The following is a 20055-nucleotide window of genomic DNA, read 5'->3' as shown; positions in this document are numbered from 1 at the left end:
GAAATCAAAGCAGGTAATGAAATAGATTCGAGGACATCAAGCTGTAACAAGGAGGCAGGTTGGATTGTTAGCCGTACAAACGAATAACAGAGACAGCTTTTAAATCCTGTTCTTTTTTATGTCACACTGTATTTAAAATTGTTCCAGGTTGGCAGAGGTAACACCTTTGGCTGCAACAGGGTATGAGTGTGTAACTGTATTATCGTCACTGACGACCTCAGGGAAACTGAGCATTGTTGCCATAGGTGGGTTTAATGTTGCTCTAGTTAGAGGCAACCACTTTACAATGAGATAACAGTGTAGGGGTTTACTGCAGGAACAAACCATGCTTAATCCCTATGCACATTGGACTAGTATCACCTGGGGACGTCTAGGGATTTGTAGTAATTGCTGAGGTCGTCTGTGGTTTTAATCTCCTGAGAATCTGCTCTGTCCGTTATTTGTCAAGCAAAAATTCCACCGCAAATTAGCTACCATATTTCAGCAAACACAGAAGTCATGTGATAATACTATTACCAAGCCAATCGCCATGTCGTAAATTGTGATCATATTTTTTTTTCCGGTATCTTGTGATTTGGGGTCTTGTTTTTCTTGTTTTCATCGTGCATTTTTTTTTTGCTATTTCTCGGTCGAGAATTATGGAAGCTGAGTTGGCAGTTATAAATGAAAGTTTAGGCTCGCTGCACAGCATGGAGACCGGTTTTGCAGAAAGAGCAAGCTCAAATCCAACAGAAGAGCGAAACCATTTTCTATCTTTCAACAGGCTCATCGGATATTATGTGATTGTGTCATTCAAGAAGTTGGATGTTACGCAAATATTTGACATCACATTTGTCAGTAAATTTGAATAAAATACAGACTTTATTACTTTACTACTGGCTTGTCTTGTGCTAATGTCTCCTGGTAATACGAGTGTAGTGCGAATACGGCTTTAAACTGGAAGTTGGTTGAAAATATCAATGTTTTTTCGATTGGCCACTCATGGTGCACCGCATGAGGGACACATTGCTAACTAGATGACAAACACATTGTATTTCCTGTAGCTGCTTCAGAATAAAAGCATTCTGCTGATTTTGCAGGCTGAAATGTTTTAATGTTCAGTTTGCAGTAGCAGTAACTTAACACCGCTCTGTTACAGCTGTAGGAAAGTGACCGGTAAAAAGTTATTCTTCTGATATCTCAAATGGAAAATACAAATTATTAATTTCCTGTTGGAATTTGGCCTCAGAGGACCTATACCCTCCAATAACAAAAGATTACTTGGGGAACACGCTGAGTTTTCCGAGAAAGGACAGTTTCAAGTCCAGGGTTGAATTTTCGCAATGGTGGAGTTTTGGGGGAAAACATATTTCTTTCGGACTGTGAAGGACAAAGTTGTTTTTGTGGGGCGGATGAGTTTTTGGACGTAGTGGAATATACAGCAGGCTGGGGTGAGGGAAGAGTGGCAGGGAAGCACAAAGATGCACCGTTCACACATCAAGACATAAAGTCAGAGGAAGAAAATAATCTCCTTTCCTTTGAATCATTTCGACTTTATCTCCTCTCTCATGTTTTTCTCTCCTTTTTCAAAGCACTCTTATCTGTGTTGACAAATTCAAAATATCACTGAATACTCATGAAAGATATATCTCGCCCGTGACTTTCTCATTGTGAGCTGCGAGTTATGTGATCCAAAATGCCAGTGAAACACAATTAGTGTTCACAGAGGAGTTGCAAACCTGCATAATTGCACTGTTTTCAGTTGGAACATTGCCGATTTGTTTTGAGCAGTTTTCCTCGTTCCATCTAGCCCAAACTGGAAAAGGCTCCATCTGACGTACAATTCATTTTTGCTGTTTGAGTAAATCAGAGGAGGGCTTTTTGAATTTTGTTTGTCTGACAAAGAAAACTAAACGCACCACCTTCTAGCAAAGAGCAGCTTTCGGAGATGTTGGTCCAAAGTTCAGACTACATTACAGTGGTCAAACAAACAAGTAGTGTCACACACACACACACACACACACACACACACACACACGACCACCTACAGGACAGCCACAAGACAAAAAGAGTAAACTCCAAAGTTGAGGACAAGCAAACACAAATTAACTGTAAACATCCTTGTTTGAAGTCATGACACAAAACAGCACGTTGTCTTGACTGAAGCATCCTAATCTGTATCCCGACTGATTGTAAATGATTTCACTGTACGATGCGCACACAGTGAGGTCCAGAACCTGATTAAAGATGTACTTCACGCTGAAATTACTCTGTTGAATTTGTATTTTCTCGCACAAACCCAAGAACAGAGAAAATCTTGATGAACTGAATTAAGTGGAGGACGGGTTTAACGACATTTAAACGATATCAAAATGTCTGTTTAGAAACTCTCACACGGCAGTAGACTCCAAGTCTCGTCTTTCCAGTCATACGCTCACTACTTCCCAAACACACGCATCTTCGTCAGAATCTGGGACAAAGTGAGCGTACGACTGGAGAAAGGAGACTTGGATAATACTGCATGAACTGTGCGAGAGTTCCTAAACAGATGTCTTGATGTAGTTTTGCTGTGGTTAAACCCGGCCTCGGTTTACTTTCATTCATAAAGGATTTACTCAGTTTGTCTCCGTTCACTGTGGAGGCGTGCGAGAAAAACTAAGTTTTCATTAAGAATTCAAGATAAGCAAAGAGAGAGATATTGGAGGAGACTGTGAAGTTGCCTTCAAGGAAAACATTTGCGAACAAAACAGAAGCTTCGGTGGATAATAATGCTCACAGGATGTGATCCGCTCTCAATTGCCACTTTCACTCAGGCGACAAATACGAACACATTAAGATTCTATAAAAAACTTTTTTGTCATTGTGTGCTCTTGGTGATTTAGGCTTTACCTAACCAAGAAAGTCTAAATGATGTATGAATCCGTCCTGCCTCACACAATGACTTCTCATCCTTTTAATGTCCATGGATCAACCTGCTTTCACGTTGAAAATCTCAGAGGGAGCGAAAAGCCCATTGCTGGGCTCATTACATCCTCCTCGATCTATATATCTGTCCCTTACAGCAATTAGGTTAATATCTCTTTGCCTCGCGTTAGCTCAGCACGCCTGTGATGGGACGTCCGACTGTGGGGGGACGTCAATAGGCCTGACGTTCTCTCCCCTCCTGAGCGGTTCACGTGAGGGCAGAGCGGTCAGGGGAGACGATCTGATAAGAGAAGTGAAGTGACGAGCGGCTGAGACGAGTGAAGGGACGGGCGGCGGGGAGAAGGACTTCACAGGGTTGAGGTTCACAATAGGACGGGCTCCACAGGAGCCACAGAGCAGAAGAAAAAGGGAAGACGGACAAAAAGCTCAGTTTTGCAACAGCAGGTCGGCTTTGTCCGGCGCAACAAAATGACAAAACATGTTGAGGCGCTGCTGGAGGGGAAAAAAGAAAAGGAAAAAAAATAAACCTTTCTTGTTCAGTCCAAAACAGCCAGCTCTTTAATTCGGAGCGGTGGAAAGAAAGTGTGTGTGAGAGAGAGAGAGAAAGAGAGAGAGATAGAGAAAGAGGGGGGGATGGAGAGAAAAGCATCAGTTGCAGAGTGAATAAAAAGAGAGAAAGAACAGAAGGATAAGATTGAACGAGAACGAGGGGAACGAGACTTAAACAGGCGAGTGATGTCTGTCTGGCGGTCCAGCTGAACTGAGCTGAACACGACCTGACCCGGCCACTCATGGACACCCAGGGGAGAAAGACAAACGATGGAGAGGAAGACGAAGAGGGTAACAAAGAGGGAACAGAGAGACATTTCCAACGCTTGGTTTAATCTGAAGTTTCTATGATCTTTTTTTTTTTTTTTTTTTTTTTTCTCTCTCTCTCTGCCCATCCCTCACTGCTTTGGCTGGGAGGGCCCCAGCTGTTCGGTCTGTATAAATAGCGTGAGGCTTCGGCTATGAACCCCCCCCACCCCCGGGGAGTGTGGGGCTCATTGGAGAGAAGGCATGGGAACAAATCGGGCTGGAAAAAAAAAGCACACAACATACACATTTTGACAAACATATGGGGCCATTGCTGGGGATGAAAGTGAGGAACATGTGACTGAAGTTGGCCTCACGTGGCAGAAGTCACTGTCGTGCTTGAAATTGGACAAGAGAGGGGGGGGGGACAGAAAAGAGATGTGAGATCCCTCAGTCGTTTAATAACAGAGACACCAATGCTTCAGTGGATCCTCTTCAAGGTGTATGCAAAGACAGCAACCAAGCCTAAAATAAAAATGGATTTCATTCACAATGGAAACTGCAGCTTCTTTGAAACTCTTCCTTAAGGTGCTCCAAAAAAAAAGAAAGAAATGGAAATATTTCCTGGGAAAAGTCCATCTGCTGATGAACATAGTGTGATATGATACGTAATGGACCACTGGGAGAGTGCGGAGCTCATTTTCTGACAATTGATTAATCAATTTAGGGGGAAAGTAGATTAGATTAATTGATAATGAAAATGATTATTTCTGGCAGGTAACAAATCTATGTGCCCACTTGAGGTGTAATACATTTCCAATATAGACTTATTTTTTAGTGTTCTATGCAGGAAGAAAAATGATGGCTTCAAATTGATAAAACACTTACAAGAAATAGCACGACTGGGTCAATGCAAGGTTAAAGAAGAGTTCATCTCACACCTTCTCTTTTATTATTATTTTTCATTTTTATTATTTTTCATTTAGATAGTAAGGGTTAGGATTGTCAAGAAATGGGGAGAAAGTGTGTGTGTGTGTGTGTGTGTGTGTGTGGGGGGGGGGGGGGGGGGGGGGGGGCACGACAAGCAAATGTGGTAAGGACTCAGCATTAGAGCATGGGGCACCCGCTCTACCATCTGGGGTACCGAGCGAGCATGACTTTTATAGCTACACTAATTAATATTATTAGGCTGACAATGGATCAGATAATTAGATTATTACCCCGACTTACTTCTACGGAGTATTTCAGCCTACTGTTTTGGTTTTACTGCCATTTCAGTTTTCTCGACCGGCTGGTGAACATTGCGTGGCATTCAGCAGCTAATGAGCCAGATAAGAGTGAATACTGGACTTAGAAATAAAACAATTATGTTAATGTTAACTAGTTCCACTACCCCTGTGTGGCAAACAAAAAAGATAACATTACAGCTCAGCCGAGGAGGGCTCCATTGGCATTTACATCTCACGCTGTCACAAGCACGAGCTTCTAGTCCATGAGTAGGCGCTCGCTACCATCTGCGCGGTGATACGGTAGAGAGAAAATAGTTCTGACATGAAACTGTGAGGTGGGTGGATTGAGTAACCGGGTCATGATTTCTGGAAAGCGACACTGCTGTTGAGTTTATTTTTATTTAGACTGATGAAAAGCACTACTAGTAAATATATGTACTGTCCCTTTAATGCCATGTGCTTATAGTAAGGATGACAATCCATGAAATCACTTTAGCTAAAAATCAACCGCATGTGAGCAGGAATAAGGAATTTTAAAACTTTAATTGTAATGGCTCGAGCGCAGTTGTACTGTAGTGATGATAAAAATTATAAAAAATGTGTCTCGGACATTACTGAATAATGTTATTAAAATAAGTGGGTTGTTGCTCTATGTTGTCTGGGATCAAGCTGTGACGATAAGAAGACAACACCAAAGAGTGGAATATTTCGCTGAGGCTGTCTGTGTGATTGCTCCGCCCCCTTGATGACATTATTTCCCAAATAACAGCTGTCCTCCAGCACCTGCACCTGGACCCGGTAATGTTTGAACAGAGTACAGTTGGAACCATTACATAACGTTCAGAAAGCCAAAAAAAACGTTGTTTTTTTTTTTCTTCAGATGAACCTGTTACAGACTGTAAAGTGTCTGAAAGGAGCTAAAGAGAAGGAAAAATGATAAATAACACAGGGGAGGTGTGTTACCAAGCGGGAGAGGGCTGTCCGGTCCTGAGAAAAGCAGACCCCCCCCCCCTAGTTCCAGGCTTACAGCTGCCATTCAACACTCACACACACACACACAGAGCCAGGGAGCAGGTTGGGTTCAAGCGCAACAAATTACCTAAATATGGTTCTGAAAGGGCCTTTGAAAATAGCTCAATTGGAAAACCGTTGAAAATGATCATAATACTAAAAGAAACCGGGGGGAGATTGTGCCCCGTTGTGTGGACACAATGTCAGAGCCCTGTCCATAATTTCACTGACTTCAGAGGACGGGAGAGGAAGAGTGGGAAGTCCCCCTTTTTTTCCTGATTGTATGTTTTCGTGGAGTCGGAGGGAGGGAGACCCATTAAAACAAGAAACACAAAACAAGAGGAAGAAAATCAGAAAAACCAAATTTTCAGCCTGAGTGGTTTTTCCAAATGAAATCTAAAGGTCCGAAACACAATGGAGTCCTTTTTTCCTCTCTTCTTTGCTATGTGTGTGTGTGTGTGTGTGTGTGTGTGTGAACGTACACCGGGGGGTTGGTTGGTGGTGGGTTACCTTTTAAAGAGTGCCCAGCAGTGGACGTGTTTGGCATTTGTGGCCCTTGTCACTCGATTGTACGTTCGCCACAGTGGCCGCCGTTAAGCTGACGTTGGGCGCTGCCTGTCCCCCGTACGGCTGCTTGTACTTTTTTTTTTTAAATTCTCATTCTGCTGGTCAGTCAGCGAGGGGGCAGAAATCATGTCTGACTCTTCTACCCCAACCTGCCCTCACGGCTCTTTTCCCTTTTTCCCTCTCTCTCTCTCTCTCTCTCTCTCTCTCTCTCTCTCTCTCTCTCTCTCTCTCGGTTCACATCTGTTTGTTGGCCCCTCACCCCAGAGGCAGTCAACACGGTTGCTGAGCACTGCTGTTAAATAAACTGGCTGACTGGCAGCTCAATATGTTCCTTACATAAGGACGAGCGAGAGAGGGAGACAAACTTTCTAGTTTCACCTATAATAAGCGCACTCGTGTTTTTGCGGAGCGCATTGGCCCACTAAGCCGACAATACACAGCTCCAGGAGTCACGAGCGACGAAATAATATGTGGCGACACTCACGCCTGCGCACAGACTGCAAACAAACCACGATAACCAGGGAAACCAACTCTACAATACGGGCTGAAGCTCAACAGAAGGAAGAAGCTCAATTGCCAAAATCACTGCAGGAGGAGTGAGACCAATCACACACTTGTTTCATCGTCACAATGTATGCAGCGATTGCACAGTCAAAGTCCGGTCATATTTCTTGACATGTATCAACAGCTTAATTCAATATTAACTCAACTAATTGGGTCATGTTTGGACAAGCTGTAATTAAATTGCGGCAAACATTGCCATGAAACCTATCCTGCCAGTTCAGGATCACGCAACGCTCATTTGCTTTGCATTAGTAGCGCCCCCTAGTGGTCAATTTGAATTAGACTTTCAGGGTATGTTTCAGGCACTCTTAGACATACGTATCCTACAAGTTTTGTGATGACCGGCCCAACGGCTGTTGACTTTGTTCGAGTTATATCTTGAAAACTTAGCAAGATATCAACAAGCTGTTGATACATTTCCATAAGCTTGATCCCATAATGATACAATTTGCTAGTAACCAGGCGTAAGGTTTAGGAGGAGATGTCAAAAGGTTTTTAAAAAAAATTGAAATTGAGGAGAATCTTGTCTGGTGGACTTCTTGCTGGACATGTGTGCCAAATTATGTTTAGTTTTTTTTTCAAATTGCATTTTTAGGCATTAATTAAAGCACCACCATGTGGCCAATTGGAATCATATTTACAGTTTTGTGCCAAGTTTCACGTTTCTAGCTCGTTCAAGCTCAGGAGAACAAATAATAACAGACCCACACAAACTAAATTTAAAAAAAACACATCCCGAGTGAGGCCAAGTTTGGCCCCCGGGGCCACAGTCTGGGCTTCACAGTTTTGTCACAGCTTCGGAGCAAAAGTCACAGCCTAGAGTTAATAAACATGTTGTGTATTTATTTATTTATCATTTTAAATAATTGTGGAGTGTGTTCAGGTCTTGTCCGTAATTCTGCCTGTGTGAGTGCGTGTGAATGCCTTTATGTGCGCTTACATATCTGTGAAAATCAAAAATATGTGAATGTGCTTATGAAGTAATCTAATGTGTGGACGTAATGTATAAGCGTGTCGTCCGTTTTGTTCCCATGTGTATGTGTGTGTGTGTGTGCGGGCGTCCTGACCTCGGGGAGGTTGTGGCTGTGTGTTCCACTATTTCTTTCCATTTAGTTTCCACTTCACAGCCTACAGCACACATTAGCCAAACAAACCCCTGGGAAATGGCGCACATAGCACGTGCGCACACATGCGCGCGCACACACACACACACATGCACAAACACACTAAGGCCAGTTCTGTGTACCCAGCGGGTACACAGAACTGTGGGGTAATCTCGGCCTTACAAAACCTCACTCCTGTGTATTGACAAAGTGGCTGTGTCTGCATTGTTGCACCTCACGCAACATACCTCTCACTAGACAACTACCACATTGCAAAATGTACAATTTGCTTGTGTGACACAAAGCTTTTAGTTATATCGCAATGTGAGAATGTTTCCGCATCTCCCCTCCAAGCAGCTATTTACACAAACTATGGTCATCATCATCAAGACCTCATCATTTCTGACTAATGACTTTATGGTACAAATGTCCCGAACAATCGCAACCTGCTGGTTTTTCTAATTCAAGATCATCACCGTAATATTTTTTAACCAGGACGTCCAGTATTTGTATCAAGTAGGTTGAGGAAAATAAGTTAATTCCGTCAGATACATATTAAATCACCATTTGGGTGAATATAAGTATCGGAATGGAGATATCATCAGAGACGGACTGGAGTACGGGCCCAAAAAATCTTGATTGGGACATTCCTAGTTTATGGTGAAAATGACCGTTCTTTTAGTTTGTAATATATTTTGGTTGATTTAGCTGTGGTTGTCATCAAACACTGGTTCTGAGAGTTATCAGAAGTGTTGATGTTGTGTTTAGAATATCAGGTTTAGGAGTCAATGTCCCTGCGGACAGAGCTCGACTCTGAACTTGTGAATGAAAAGTCACGGGCTGACAGTAAAAGGCCTGCCAGTGTGAATCTTTGATCGGAGGCCAGTCTTCGGTGACCTCTTCCTCCATTTGGCCTCCATGGTGATGGAGTGCCAGCACCGGTCTGCACAGCCAGACGCATGAATACAGCGCCTCCTCCTCCTCCTACATCTCTATACATACACGGCAGACATTTTAAAGACAAGTCGAAAAGACGTAACCAAGGAGCAGAAAACAAAAACAAAAGGGACGGCTATCGGTCCAGTAACGGCTAGTGCCAGGGCACCATCTGCTCATCCGTTCGGTGGAAGTGGAGGTGGCTTCCCGGGCAGTCAAAGGCGACGCAGGAAGATTGAGGAGAGGGGTGGAGGGGTGGGGGGCCCCCTTTGAACGCTATGAACGAGCAGGGGGAATTAAGTTTTTGGACAGAAAAGGGTCCCGGCAGAGGGCTACCAGCCGAGCCAAGCGGTAGCAGGAAGCGGGCGCCTTGTGTGTCACGAGATTTACGGTGACGGGTCCATCCACCGGCCATCTGGGGCCAGCGTAAATAAATTTCACCAGAGTGCAAAGAAAGGGCAGGGACTTCAATAGAGAAAAAAAAAGGAAAAAGTTGCACTATTTTGAGAGAACTGCAACAGGAGAGGGCGATTTTGGCTCTCCGAACAGAGTTAGAGATGAGTGGATTAAACAAGAAATGAAAGAGGAATAACAAGTCTTGTGAAAAGATGGAGGAGGAAGAAGAGGGAGCTTTATGAAAAGTGAAGTGACAGTTGGCGATGGGAGAGCAACGTTTGAGGTTCTGTAATTCTGTAACACACACACACTCTCTGTCATTCTTTGTCGATGTCCCTGAGCCACGACTGACATCACTGTCTGCCACCGCTGAGGACAGCGGTCCCTGCCTTCAGAAGTGTTCGATCACGAGAGCGGAGCTGCTGTTGGAAGTGTGCGTGAGCCGTTGTGTCAGCTGGAGTTGTGCAATCTTCCCGTGTTTACCATCCGAGATAAGACTTGCCGGTTACACTCTAACCCCTGCACAACTTTTTTTTTCTTTTAAAGGACAAATAAGTGGCCGATGAATGTTATGAGAGCAATTTGAAATCTAAATTTTGCAGCATTGTTTGTGAAGTACACTTGTGACTTCATCTGAGCGTAATCTAAAGTGTTTTTTTCTCCCCTCCAATATCTAAATGAGGCTAAGTCACGCGCCTTCTTCTCTGGGTCAACCTTTAAATGGCTTTTTAATTCTCTATTTCCTGCCAAATCAAGTGAATTGACCTTAAACAACGAGGCACTGAGTGTTGGCCAGGGAACAAAACTCTCAGATTTGGAGAGCAAAGAAAGACGTCACCTACCGCAGCGATTCCTTGAAATAAAATTAAATAAGCAGTCATTTAAAGTCAGCGATAAGTGGAGGCTCTGGCCTAGAAAGTGGAACTACTATATGGTTATTTGAATTTCAAATCCTAAAGGCACAGCTCCAACTTTTCAGTTGATAAAATTCACTTTTGATTGAAGTTTTTAACTTTCAGTTGAAGGACTGAACTTTACTAAGCTTTTATTTTGGTGATATTGACTGATAAACTGCCCTCATTCTCCCCTTAAATGTATACTTTGTGTTTGAGAATGTGCCGTCAGGTGCAAAACTGGGCTTGTGCGCCCCTAGTGGCTGTGAGGCGTCATGGCAGTCTCCACAGATCACACAGTGAACCGTGATAGCTGACTTTTACCGTCCTCAGAGACACATCAAGTGTGAGGGGCGGTAAAAAGGTGCAGTACTTTGTGGAAAACAAATCAAGTCATCCTTGTGACATTTAAAACTTTTGAAAGTATTAAATTGCCACATTTAAACTGAACTTTTTTTTTTTTTGCAACTCTCCAGCAGCGCTTAACCATGCAAACGACGTATTGGCAATCTGTCTGTTTGTCTGCGTCACATAGACGCAGACAAAAGTTCTGAGAACAAGACTGAAATCTCCATCCTTCAACCACCTTCAAACACTGAGAGCAGGCGAGACTGATAAGCCCCCCCCTCCTCTTAAGTTCAGCCGGCGCGCGTGCATTATAAAGAGGATATGCATCTGAAAAGGACGCGGCGGGAAAAAGAAAAAAAAAGTAACCGAGCAGGAAAGCGAGGCTTCAAATGAGCGAGAATGTCAGAGGAGAGTTGGAGCCCTGAGCTTGTGTTTATCTCCGTCTCAAGTCGGACTGAAGAGAGGGGGGGGGGGGGGGGGGGCAGAAGTGACCTGACTGCCAATGACCCCAAACCTCTATTTAAAGCTTCACCGACGGCACGTTTACCTCCCGGCCTCATCTCTCTTTTTGTTTGCCGAAGATGCAAAGATCAGATTAACGGGGGACTGCAAAGTCAAGACTAACTCAGGGGGTGCTGATTTGGGGGGGGGGGGGCGGTGTTTAGTCGAGGATGGGTGCTGAGCACCTCGGCCAACAGCAGGCAATGACAGCTCTGCCTGCTGCAACACGACAATCACTCAGAGCAGGCGTGTGTTGTAATCGTAAACAGAAGGCAAACATGCAAAACAGGAAAATAAAACTAAAAAGTAGCGTGAAACAAAACCACCTGTGCTTAAATTGGGGAAAAGAGGAGGCAGAGGGGTTGAATCAACAAGTGGTCCGGCAGCTGCATCCCACCAGTGAACTCCATGTGTGGCATTTTTCATTCATTTTTAATCTGTGTTACTGCATTTTACTGAACGAAAGCTAAACTTACCAGGATCCCGGCAAACTGCTTCTCTTCCATCCTTCAGGGACCTCGTCGACAAAGATCCCCAGCCTCTCTGCTGCTGCTGCCGCCTCTCTCTGCCTCTCTCTCTCTCTCTCTCTCTCTCTCTCTCTCTGGGATGGACTCGTCTGCCTCTGGCTATCGCTGTAGTTTGATGAGGTGGCGTTCGCTTGAGTGTCTCGGTCTCCCCCTCGTTGCCTCTTCTGCGCTGCTTGCGAGTGTCGCTGGAGTGGCGTCGCCGCTTTGTGTCAATTCTGCCCTAATCCAGAAACTTTTCTATGCTGTGAAAGGAACATGTGACAGGCAGAGAGGGGTGGAGGAAGGGGGGGGGGGGGGGGGGGGGGGGGGGGGTGAAGGCAAGGCAACACTTTTTAGTTACTTGTCCCTCTTGTTCAAAAACAATTCCTCCATCTCTGCTTGTGACCTGCTACAAGGTAAAAAAAAAATTAAAAAAATCACAAAATCAACAGTTTGCACTTCGACTAAGCGGTTACTGAGAGGTGGAAGTTAAACCTCTGAGGAATCTGTTAGCGAGGATGCAGAGAGAGAGAGAGAGAGAGAGAGAGAGAGAGAGAGAGAGAGAGAGAGAATTTATAAAACATATAGTAACAGATTTGCATTTTGTAGCAAAGCAGCTGCCATAACAAAGTGCCCTTTTGTGTGAAGAGATTAACTGTTAGGGTGGTAACGTTCAGACTGCCCACCGACTACCGCTGACAGCCAAACTGGAAACACTCGAAAAACTGCCTGGATTTAGAAGAAAGTGGCAGAAAGTACTTCTGACAGAGTGAAATGTATCTGAAATGTTGGCGAGTTACTTACTACTAAATTTTCATTTTGTATGAGTAGTTTTGTCCCCCCTTTTTAAAGTAATAAGCTACTGTATTTGTATTTTTTACCTGTGATGAATTTAATCATCAAAATCAACTCATGTGATGTTACTGTAATAAAGCATGCATTGCTTTTTGAAGATTTCTGCAATGCCATTTACCTGGAGAACTTTTCTAAGATGAAGTACTGTGTATTGTCATTACTAATTAATCTGTAGATTGTTCTCTAAATTAATCGATTGGTCGAACAAATGTCAGATGTTTTTTTTTTTTTAATGTACATTTTCCAACAACCCAATAGTCCAAAACCCACACACAAAAAATAATGATAACTCAAAAATAGCTGCTGATTATCTTACTGTAAACTACTAAAACATGCAACAACATGCCTCCCTTCATCTGGCTCTCTCAATGACTCAAGTGAATAAAAATAAAAAAAACCCAGACAGTGTACTAAAAGCTTCCCAGCACAAGGAGAAGAAAAAAGTGGCCAAATATAGCTCCCATTCAGAGTTCCGAATGTACAAACACACACACACACACACACACGTACAGGAGCCCACGGGGACTCAAAAATGCCCCAGGAGATCACACACAGCACGCTGCACACTGATGAAAAGATGACAAGAAACAAAACTTGGTTAAAGTACTGAACCTTACCACCCACGTTATGATGGTTGACGAGAAAACACACGCAAAAAAACTCCCTAACTTCTGCATCAGAAAAAAAATGGAAACCGGTTGAGCGGTGACAAACGTTAACTGGTGTGAAGATTGAAGTATGTGATCTATAGTCACATCCTGCTGGTTGACTCTAATCGAAACTAATGTGTTTTGTGCACAAGGGAGGAGTTGAGTTGAGCCTATTGGGCCATCCCAGGAGGAGTGGCAGTGACGAAATTTCTTTGCGAAACCTAACATGTCTGTATCCAGGGCTAACAATTAACTTCCAAGCACAGTTTGCTTGTTGAAATAATAAGATCAGTTCATTTTTAGGGCAAACAATGCAGGACATACTCTAGTTCCTGCTTCTTAAATGGATTTTGGACTGTTTTTTTTGGTTGTGTTGATTGCTTTTCATAGACTCACTCTAAACAATTTCACCGTAAAATAACGGTAACTTACTGGCAGCAGGGATGCCAGTAATTTAGTTTTTTACGGTGAAGCTACCTTAATTTACTTTTACGGTGATTTTACGGTGTATGCCAGAATGTTACTGTTTATTTACAAAGGGTAATACAACCCACTACTTTTGCATTTAATTCCCAACAAATAAAGGAATAACAACAGACATTCAATCCATAATTGTTGCAGTTTAATACGTGTTCTCAAGACAAATAATAAAAGGACATTTGTATTACATCACAAAATTCACAATGTACTGTATGTTTAGAAGAAAAGAAATAAAATCGTAAAATCTTTAATAACCGGCTTAACTGAACTCATGAGGATAACCTCAGACCAGTAGCGCCGAGACAGAAAAGTGGCTGATGGTATGTTACTGTTTTCCAGTGTACCTATCCCTAGAGTGGTATGTTACTGTTGTCCAGTGGTAGGTTCCTATCCCTAGAGTGGTATGCTACTAGGGGTGCAACGGATCACAAACCTCACGGTTCGGATCATTTTTCGGATCAGCAAAGAAAAGGGGAGGAGACAAATACAGTTGCCCTCAAAGTTATTCAACCCCCATCAAAAATTAGGTTTATTGGCAAAATTGACAAACTTTCAGCTGTTTTCAATAAACAACTCAAACAAGAACAATTTAACACAACTAATACTACAAGTGGTTTCTCAAAATTCAACACAAAATGCCACTTTTAATGACTACTGCAGTCTCAAAATTATTCAACCCCTACATGACCAGCATCTTTAGTACTTAGTAGAGCACCCTTTTGCTGTTATGACCTGATGCAAACCTGATGCATACCCAGACACCAGGTTCTGACAGCGTTCCTGAGGAATCTTAGCCCATTCCTCATGGGCAATGGCCTCCAGCTCTCGAATATTCTTGGGTTTGCGTGCTGCAACCGCCTTCTTCAAATCCCACCAGAGTTTTCTGTGGGGTTCAAGTCAGGCAACTGTGTGGGCCACTCTAGAATCTTCCAGGATTTTTTCTGAAGCCTTGCTGGACTTTGAGGTATGCTTGGGATCATTGTCTTGTTGGAAGGTCCAATGACGCCCAAGCTTCAGCTTCCTCACAGTCGGCATGACGTTTTCTCCTAGGATTTCCTGATACTTGCTTGAATCCATCTTGTCCTTCACAGTGCGGGAACAAGCAAACCAACCCCAGAGCATCACCGAGCCACCACCATCCTTCACTGTAGGCAGGGTGTTCTTCTCAGCATAGGCTTCATTCTTCATCCTCCAGACATAGATCCATCCTCCAGACATAGATCCATAGGCCCGAAAAGTTCCAGTTTCGTTTCATCGCTCCACAGAACAGAATCCCAAAAATTATGTAACATATTAATATGGTTTTGAGCATATTGGAGCTGACTTTTCTTGTGCTTTTGGGTCAGTAGTGGTTGACGTCTTGGAGTTCGGGCATGGAGACCTTCAGCGTTTAGTATGCACCTTACTGTGGAAGCTGAAACCTCAGTGCCTGCTGCCACTAAGTCTTGCTGCAGGTCTTTTGCAGTCACTCGAGGGTTTTTGGCCACCTGCCTCCTCAGAAATCTGGTGGCAGCCGTTGAAAGCTTCCTCTTTCTGCCACGCCCAGGTAGTGTAGCCAGTGTAACTTTAACTTTGAACTTGGGAACTATGCTTCCATTTCCTTTCGGTATCTCTAGGAACATTCAGTGCCTTTGCTATCTTTTTGTGATGATCTCAAATGATCTCTTTTTGGACAATTCTCTTCACTTACCCATATTTCTATTATGCAATCAAACATCACTTCCAGTCCAGGTATTTGATGTGTTCTATCTCAAGCACACCTGATGCAACTACTGAGGCCCTTGATTAGTTGCATCAGGTTTGCATCAGGTCATAACAGCAAAAGGGTGCTCTACAAAGTACTAAAGATGCTTTTCATGAAGGGGTTGAATAATTTTGAAACTGTAATAGTCATTGAAAATGGCATTTTGTGATGAATTTGGAGAAACCACTTGTAACATTAGTTGTGTTCAGCCATTTCAATTGTCGTTGTTTGAGTTGTTTATTGAAAACTGTAACTTGTAAATTTTGCCAATAAACTTAATTTTCAATGGGGGTTGAATAATTTTGAGTGCAACTGTATATACATACTACTGATATGAATAGCATACCACTCTGATTCAACGGCATATACCACTAATATGAACTTTCAAGCGGCACCTGCCTTCAGGAGACGGTGTGCCGATGGAAAAGTACTGGCATACCACTAGGTATAGGTACATACCAGTGAACAACAGTAGCATGCCATTGGACACTTTTCGATCTCGGCGTCACTCCCTCAAGACACTGAATTAAAATAGCATTAAGAGTGAAACGCTGAATTAAAATAGTATCAAGAACAGTGTAATAGAACTGCATCACAGACTGGCTTGTTAACAAGTCTTATACATATTTAGAGTTATTTTGAACTGTATGAACTCACACGTGAATGAAAACAATAAAGAGAGAGACAGCTTATAAGAGGACTTGACTGCAGCGTCTGTCTGGTATCCTCAATCTCTGATGACGAGTGACTGTAAAACAAATAAAATAAATCTTTACAAACACAATGTTCTGAACTTCTGGAAAGTTCTATGACATCCAGGATAAACACACTTAAAAGAAGCTTTGGGTGTGCAACTGTGGGTTCGCATGTGCCTCACATATGTTAACATATCAGTGCAAGTCTTTGCAAAAATTTAACACAACAATACCATACAGTTTAAATCAACAGACATGTTTACGTGATGAGCTGATTACGTTAGGTGAAGAAATGAAGCAAAGACAATGGACCACAATGAACTAACGTTCAACAATTAGCGTTACCTCAAATGTTCATCGTCTTGAACACGTCAGTGATCTCTCCATTTTGATAATGGTCCCTTTTGCAGTCCTACAGTCGGTTCAATAAGAGCACAAGTAAACACAAGTTATGTTACTAACGTTACATCTTAACACTGTAATTGGTGATTAACTTTATTTATCTTATCTTAACTTGCTATGCTGTTAGCTAGCTAACCTTTCAATGGCTAATTGAGCTAGAGCTAGCTAACGTTACAGAGCTAGCTAACGTTACAGAGCTAGCTCCGCCAAGATTAGCAACCTGATGTAACGAAACAGACTAAGTGAAACATTATCTGAGATGTTAACAGTTCAATAATCATGAAGACAAAACAATAATGGAGACTTTGATCGGATGATAAGCTTAATGTTACCTCGGCTTCTCGGTTGATCTCCACATGGCTGTTGCTCAGAAGGATGAACTGAAGCTGTTGTGTCCGTAGTCACGTTCTTGAGCAGTCGGTCACGTCTTGTCACTCAAAAATCACTTTTAGGCAATGAACAGTTTGAATAATAAAAAACATTCTATCGTCATAACGGACACAATAACCTATAGACAGTACGATGTAGATGGATTGTGATTCACCACAAAATACTGTATTATGCTGATACATTACAGTAGTCTGCTGTTATGGTTAATTGATGGCATTGACTGTTAATTTACATGCGAGGGATGAACATTTAACTGTATGTTACTGTTATTATAAAATACTATAACATACTGTTTTAAATCCACCGTAATTTTACAGCAATTCATTACAGTGCTGAATACTGCTCATACAGCGGTGTGCTTTACAAGGTGTAGCAGCTTGGAAACAGGTTTAGGTTGTGGATGGTTCAGGCATGTGTAATGGTGCTGCAGATGGTATGCACAAACACACACACACACACATACAAGCCCCTGACCCCACACCAATCAAGCGAGGATGACGGGGAGAAAAGCGAGTTAAGAATAGAATAGACTGTTCTACAAAGCCTTGATTACAAACTAAATTCAAACACCTTTTACCATGTTACCTGTGGCCAGTGTAACCTACCAGAGAAGACTGGGGGTTAAAAAATAAGTGAGTGCATGGGCAGAATGCACACAGGTCGGTAGGTAGCTCGTCCAATCATTACATTCGGACCGAATGAAATGATTGGATGAGCTTATTACAATCATATTTTTTCTTTCCTTTTTTGTCAAAGCATTTGATTTTTTCATTGCTATTTCAACAAACAAAATTATAAAAGAAATGTTTTTTGAAGATGATTACCAACCCTACCTTTAGGGCCCTATCATGTCAACAATTTTATTTATTTTTTTTAATAAAATTACAAGTAAACACAGTAAGAGCCACTTTGCCCAGCTGGCATTGCTTAATTTACATGGAACCTCCCTTTAATCAATTATGTGGTAAAAAAACACCAAAACACCAAAGCACTTCTGCTGGTGGCTGAATCCCTGTTGCACTGGAGAGCATTTATGCTTTTGCTCTTTTACAGTTTCTGTGTGGACTTCACAATAGTTGTGCAGAACAAAATAAGCATTAATAAGAAAAGCCCTCTTCAAAGCAGCAAACTGTGACTTTAAATGGCCGCTCCATATGGCTGATAACGCCACTGGACACGCCACTCGGTAATCGCTCCATTAAGCCCTAGGCCTATTTTTAGGCCTCTGCTCGAAAATTGCATACCCATATTAAAGAGAGTGTATTTTGTCTAACTACAAGGTGTATTTTAATAGTTTTGGTGTTTTAATAAAAGTAACACTTTGTGAGATTTGTTCAGATTTGTAAATATCAGTATATATGTTACTGGTTAAGAGTAAATTAAGATGGCACACAGCACAAATTGAAAATTTTAATTTGACTATAAAAAATTGGATATTTAATAAATAATTTGTTTTAATGTTGTAGCTGAAAGCTTTAGACCTCTCCCAGATCATAGCACAATATGTTGAAAGTCTCTCTGCAAAAAAATGTTTTGATAAAGTGAAGTATTCCAGAGCTAGAGAGGTTTCAGTACAGAGAGGTCAGGCGAGGTCAGACAAAATGTCATTTTGTTCCAGCTGTTTGATTGTAATTGTATATACTGTATACTTATAAATTGAACTTCTTTTATCACTAATAGTGTTCAATCTATCCAAATACAGCAGTTTGGCATCATTTTGAGAGCCTGGATACTCATCTTTTGAGAGCCTGGATCCCTCATCCATGGGATTTTCTGTCTGACTTCCAGTCTATGTCTCCTAGCTCAGCCTATGGTTGGTCAATTTCAGTCAATGCACCCTCCTTCGAAGCATCTGAGTCCATAGAATTCAACAGACCCCTCGTGCTTTTGATTGACAGAATCGTTAGCCAGTCAGAATTAAAAACGTAGCGCTCCGCCTGAAGCATGCGAACCGATTCGCCGAAAATCAAATCCCTTCCCCCAGGTCCTCTAGTTAGACAGACCCTTTTCTACACGGGAACATTTCAGAGACGCACCGGATAGACGTAGGAAATATGTCTGAAGGAATTAAGCGGGGATTCACCGGCGATCAACGAAAAAGTAAGGAGCTTTCTGTGATTTTTAAGGATATTGCGGTTTGTGCTTCTGGTGGTTGTTTGCTCACAGCTTTGTAATGGTTTCACGGAGAGAAATCTCTGGAATCTGTGTCGAATTCTTTTGCTTTTTGCTATCTTGGTTGTCCGTGCTAACCGTTAGCTTTGTGATGGTATCTCGGAGAGGGGTGCGTAGCTCGCCGAGTCATAAATCTTCTAGTTGCTTATATTAATTGTGTTTGGAGTCTGTAAAAATGGCTTAGATTGTTTGTATTGCCCAGATTTTTTTTTTTTTGTATATAACATGTACACATTCATAAATTGTACACATGCATAAATGGACTTTATATCATCGATGGTGTATGCCATTAATCTGAGCCCGACAGACCCGAATTCAGGTTTTAACAGCTGCTTCCTCTGCAAACTGCTAACCTAATTAGTAAAGCTGCTTTTAAAGGGTAATCAAAAGGGAGTAGATTGTAATTAAGACAATTAAGACACTGTGAATAAGTACAGGTTTCTTAATCAGTGGAAACAAGTAAATTAATGAATAAACAAATGGGATAATGGCAGTGGATGATGAAAGCTACACATTTTAAGTCACGCTCATGATGTGACTCAAGGGATGACAGAGTTTGTCGGTCGTCCATCAATCTGGTCCAGACTGAAGAATCTCAAAAACCATTGGATTATCATGGAATTTGGTACAGACATTCATGGTTTCCTGACAATGACAACTTTGATGATCCCCGGACTTCTCATCTAGCGCCATCATCAGGTCAATAATTCAATTTGTCCAATTGTTTAGAGCTGCAACTAACGATTATTTCAAGTTGCCTATTAATCAGTCATATTTCTCAATTAATATTTTAGTTGTTAAACAATGAATCGTTTTCTGTCAATAAAACGCTGAAAAATGTTGATTAGTGTTTTCTGAAGCCCAAGATGGCGTCCTCAAAGGTCTTGTTTTGTCGATAAAATTCTTCTGTTTTC

The 20055-nt window shown here is 42.1% G+C and overlaps 1 protein-coding gene and 1 long non-coding RNA gene across 5 annotated transcripts in view; both read right to left on the bottom strand.

Moving 5' to 3' along the window:
• slc6a9 (solute carrier family 6 member 9) overlaps positions 1-20055 on the bottom strand; it is a 74724-nt gene that overhangs the window by 45573 nt on the left and 9096 nt on the right. For 2 of the 4 annotated variants that reach the window (XM_068737883.1, XM_068737880.1), the window contains one exon: positions 11724-12016. In XM_068737883.1, coding sequence (XP_068593984.1) covers positions 11724-11753 — 30 coding nt within the window. In that variant the 5' untranslated portion in view covers positions 11754-12016. Of the gene's footprint in view, positions 1-11723; positions 12017-13225; positions 13345-20055 lie in introns of those variants that run through there. The other 2 variants (XM_068737881.1, XM_068737882.1) reach the window with 2 other exon arrangements.
• LOC137892408 (uncharacterized) lies at positions 15793-16998 on the bottom strand. The gene is made up of 3 exons (XR_011105413.1): positions 16912-16998; positions 16523-16589; positions 15793-16230 (listed from the first exon to the last, which is right to left on the bottom strand). It is a non-coding gene; the product is annotated as an uncharacterized lncRNA (long non-coding RNA).

The sequence above is a fragment of the Cebidichthys violaceus genome, unplaced genomic scaffold (assembly GCF_023349555.1).
Source record: "Cebidichthys violaceus isolate CVI_PGR_0920_01 unplaced genomic scaffold, fCebVio1.0.p SCAF_8, whole genome shotgun sequence".
Taxonomy (NCBI): domain Eukaryota; kingdom Metazoa; phylum Chordata; class Actinopteri; order Perciformes; family Stichaeidae; genus Cebidichthys; species Cebidichthys violaceus.
Note: the sequence above shows the minus strand (reverse complement) of the source record. Positions and strands in the feature narration are given on the sequence as shown.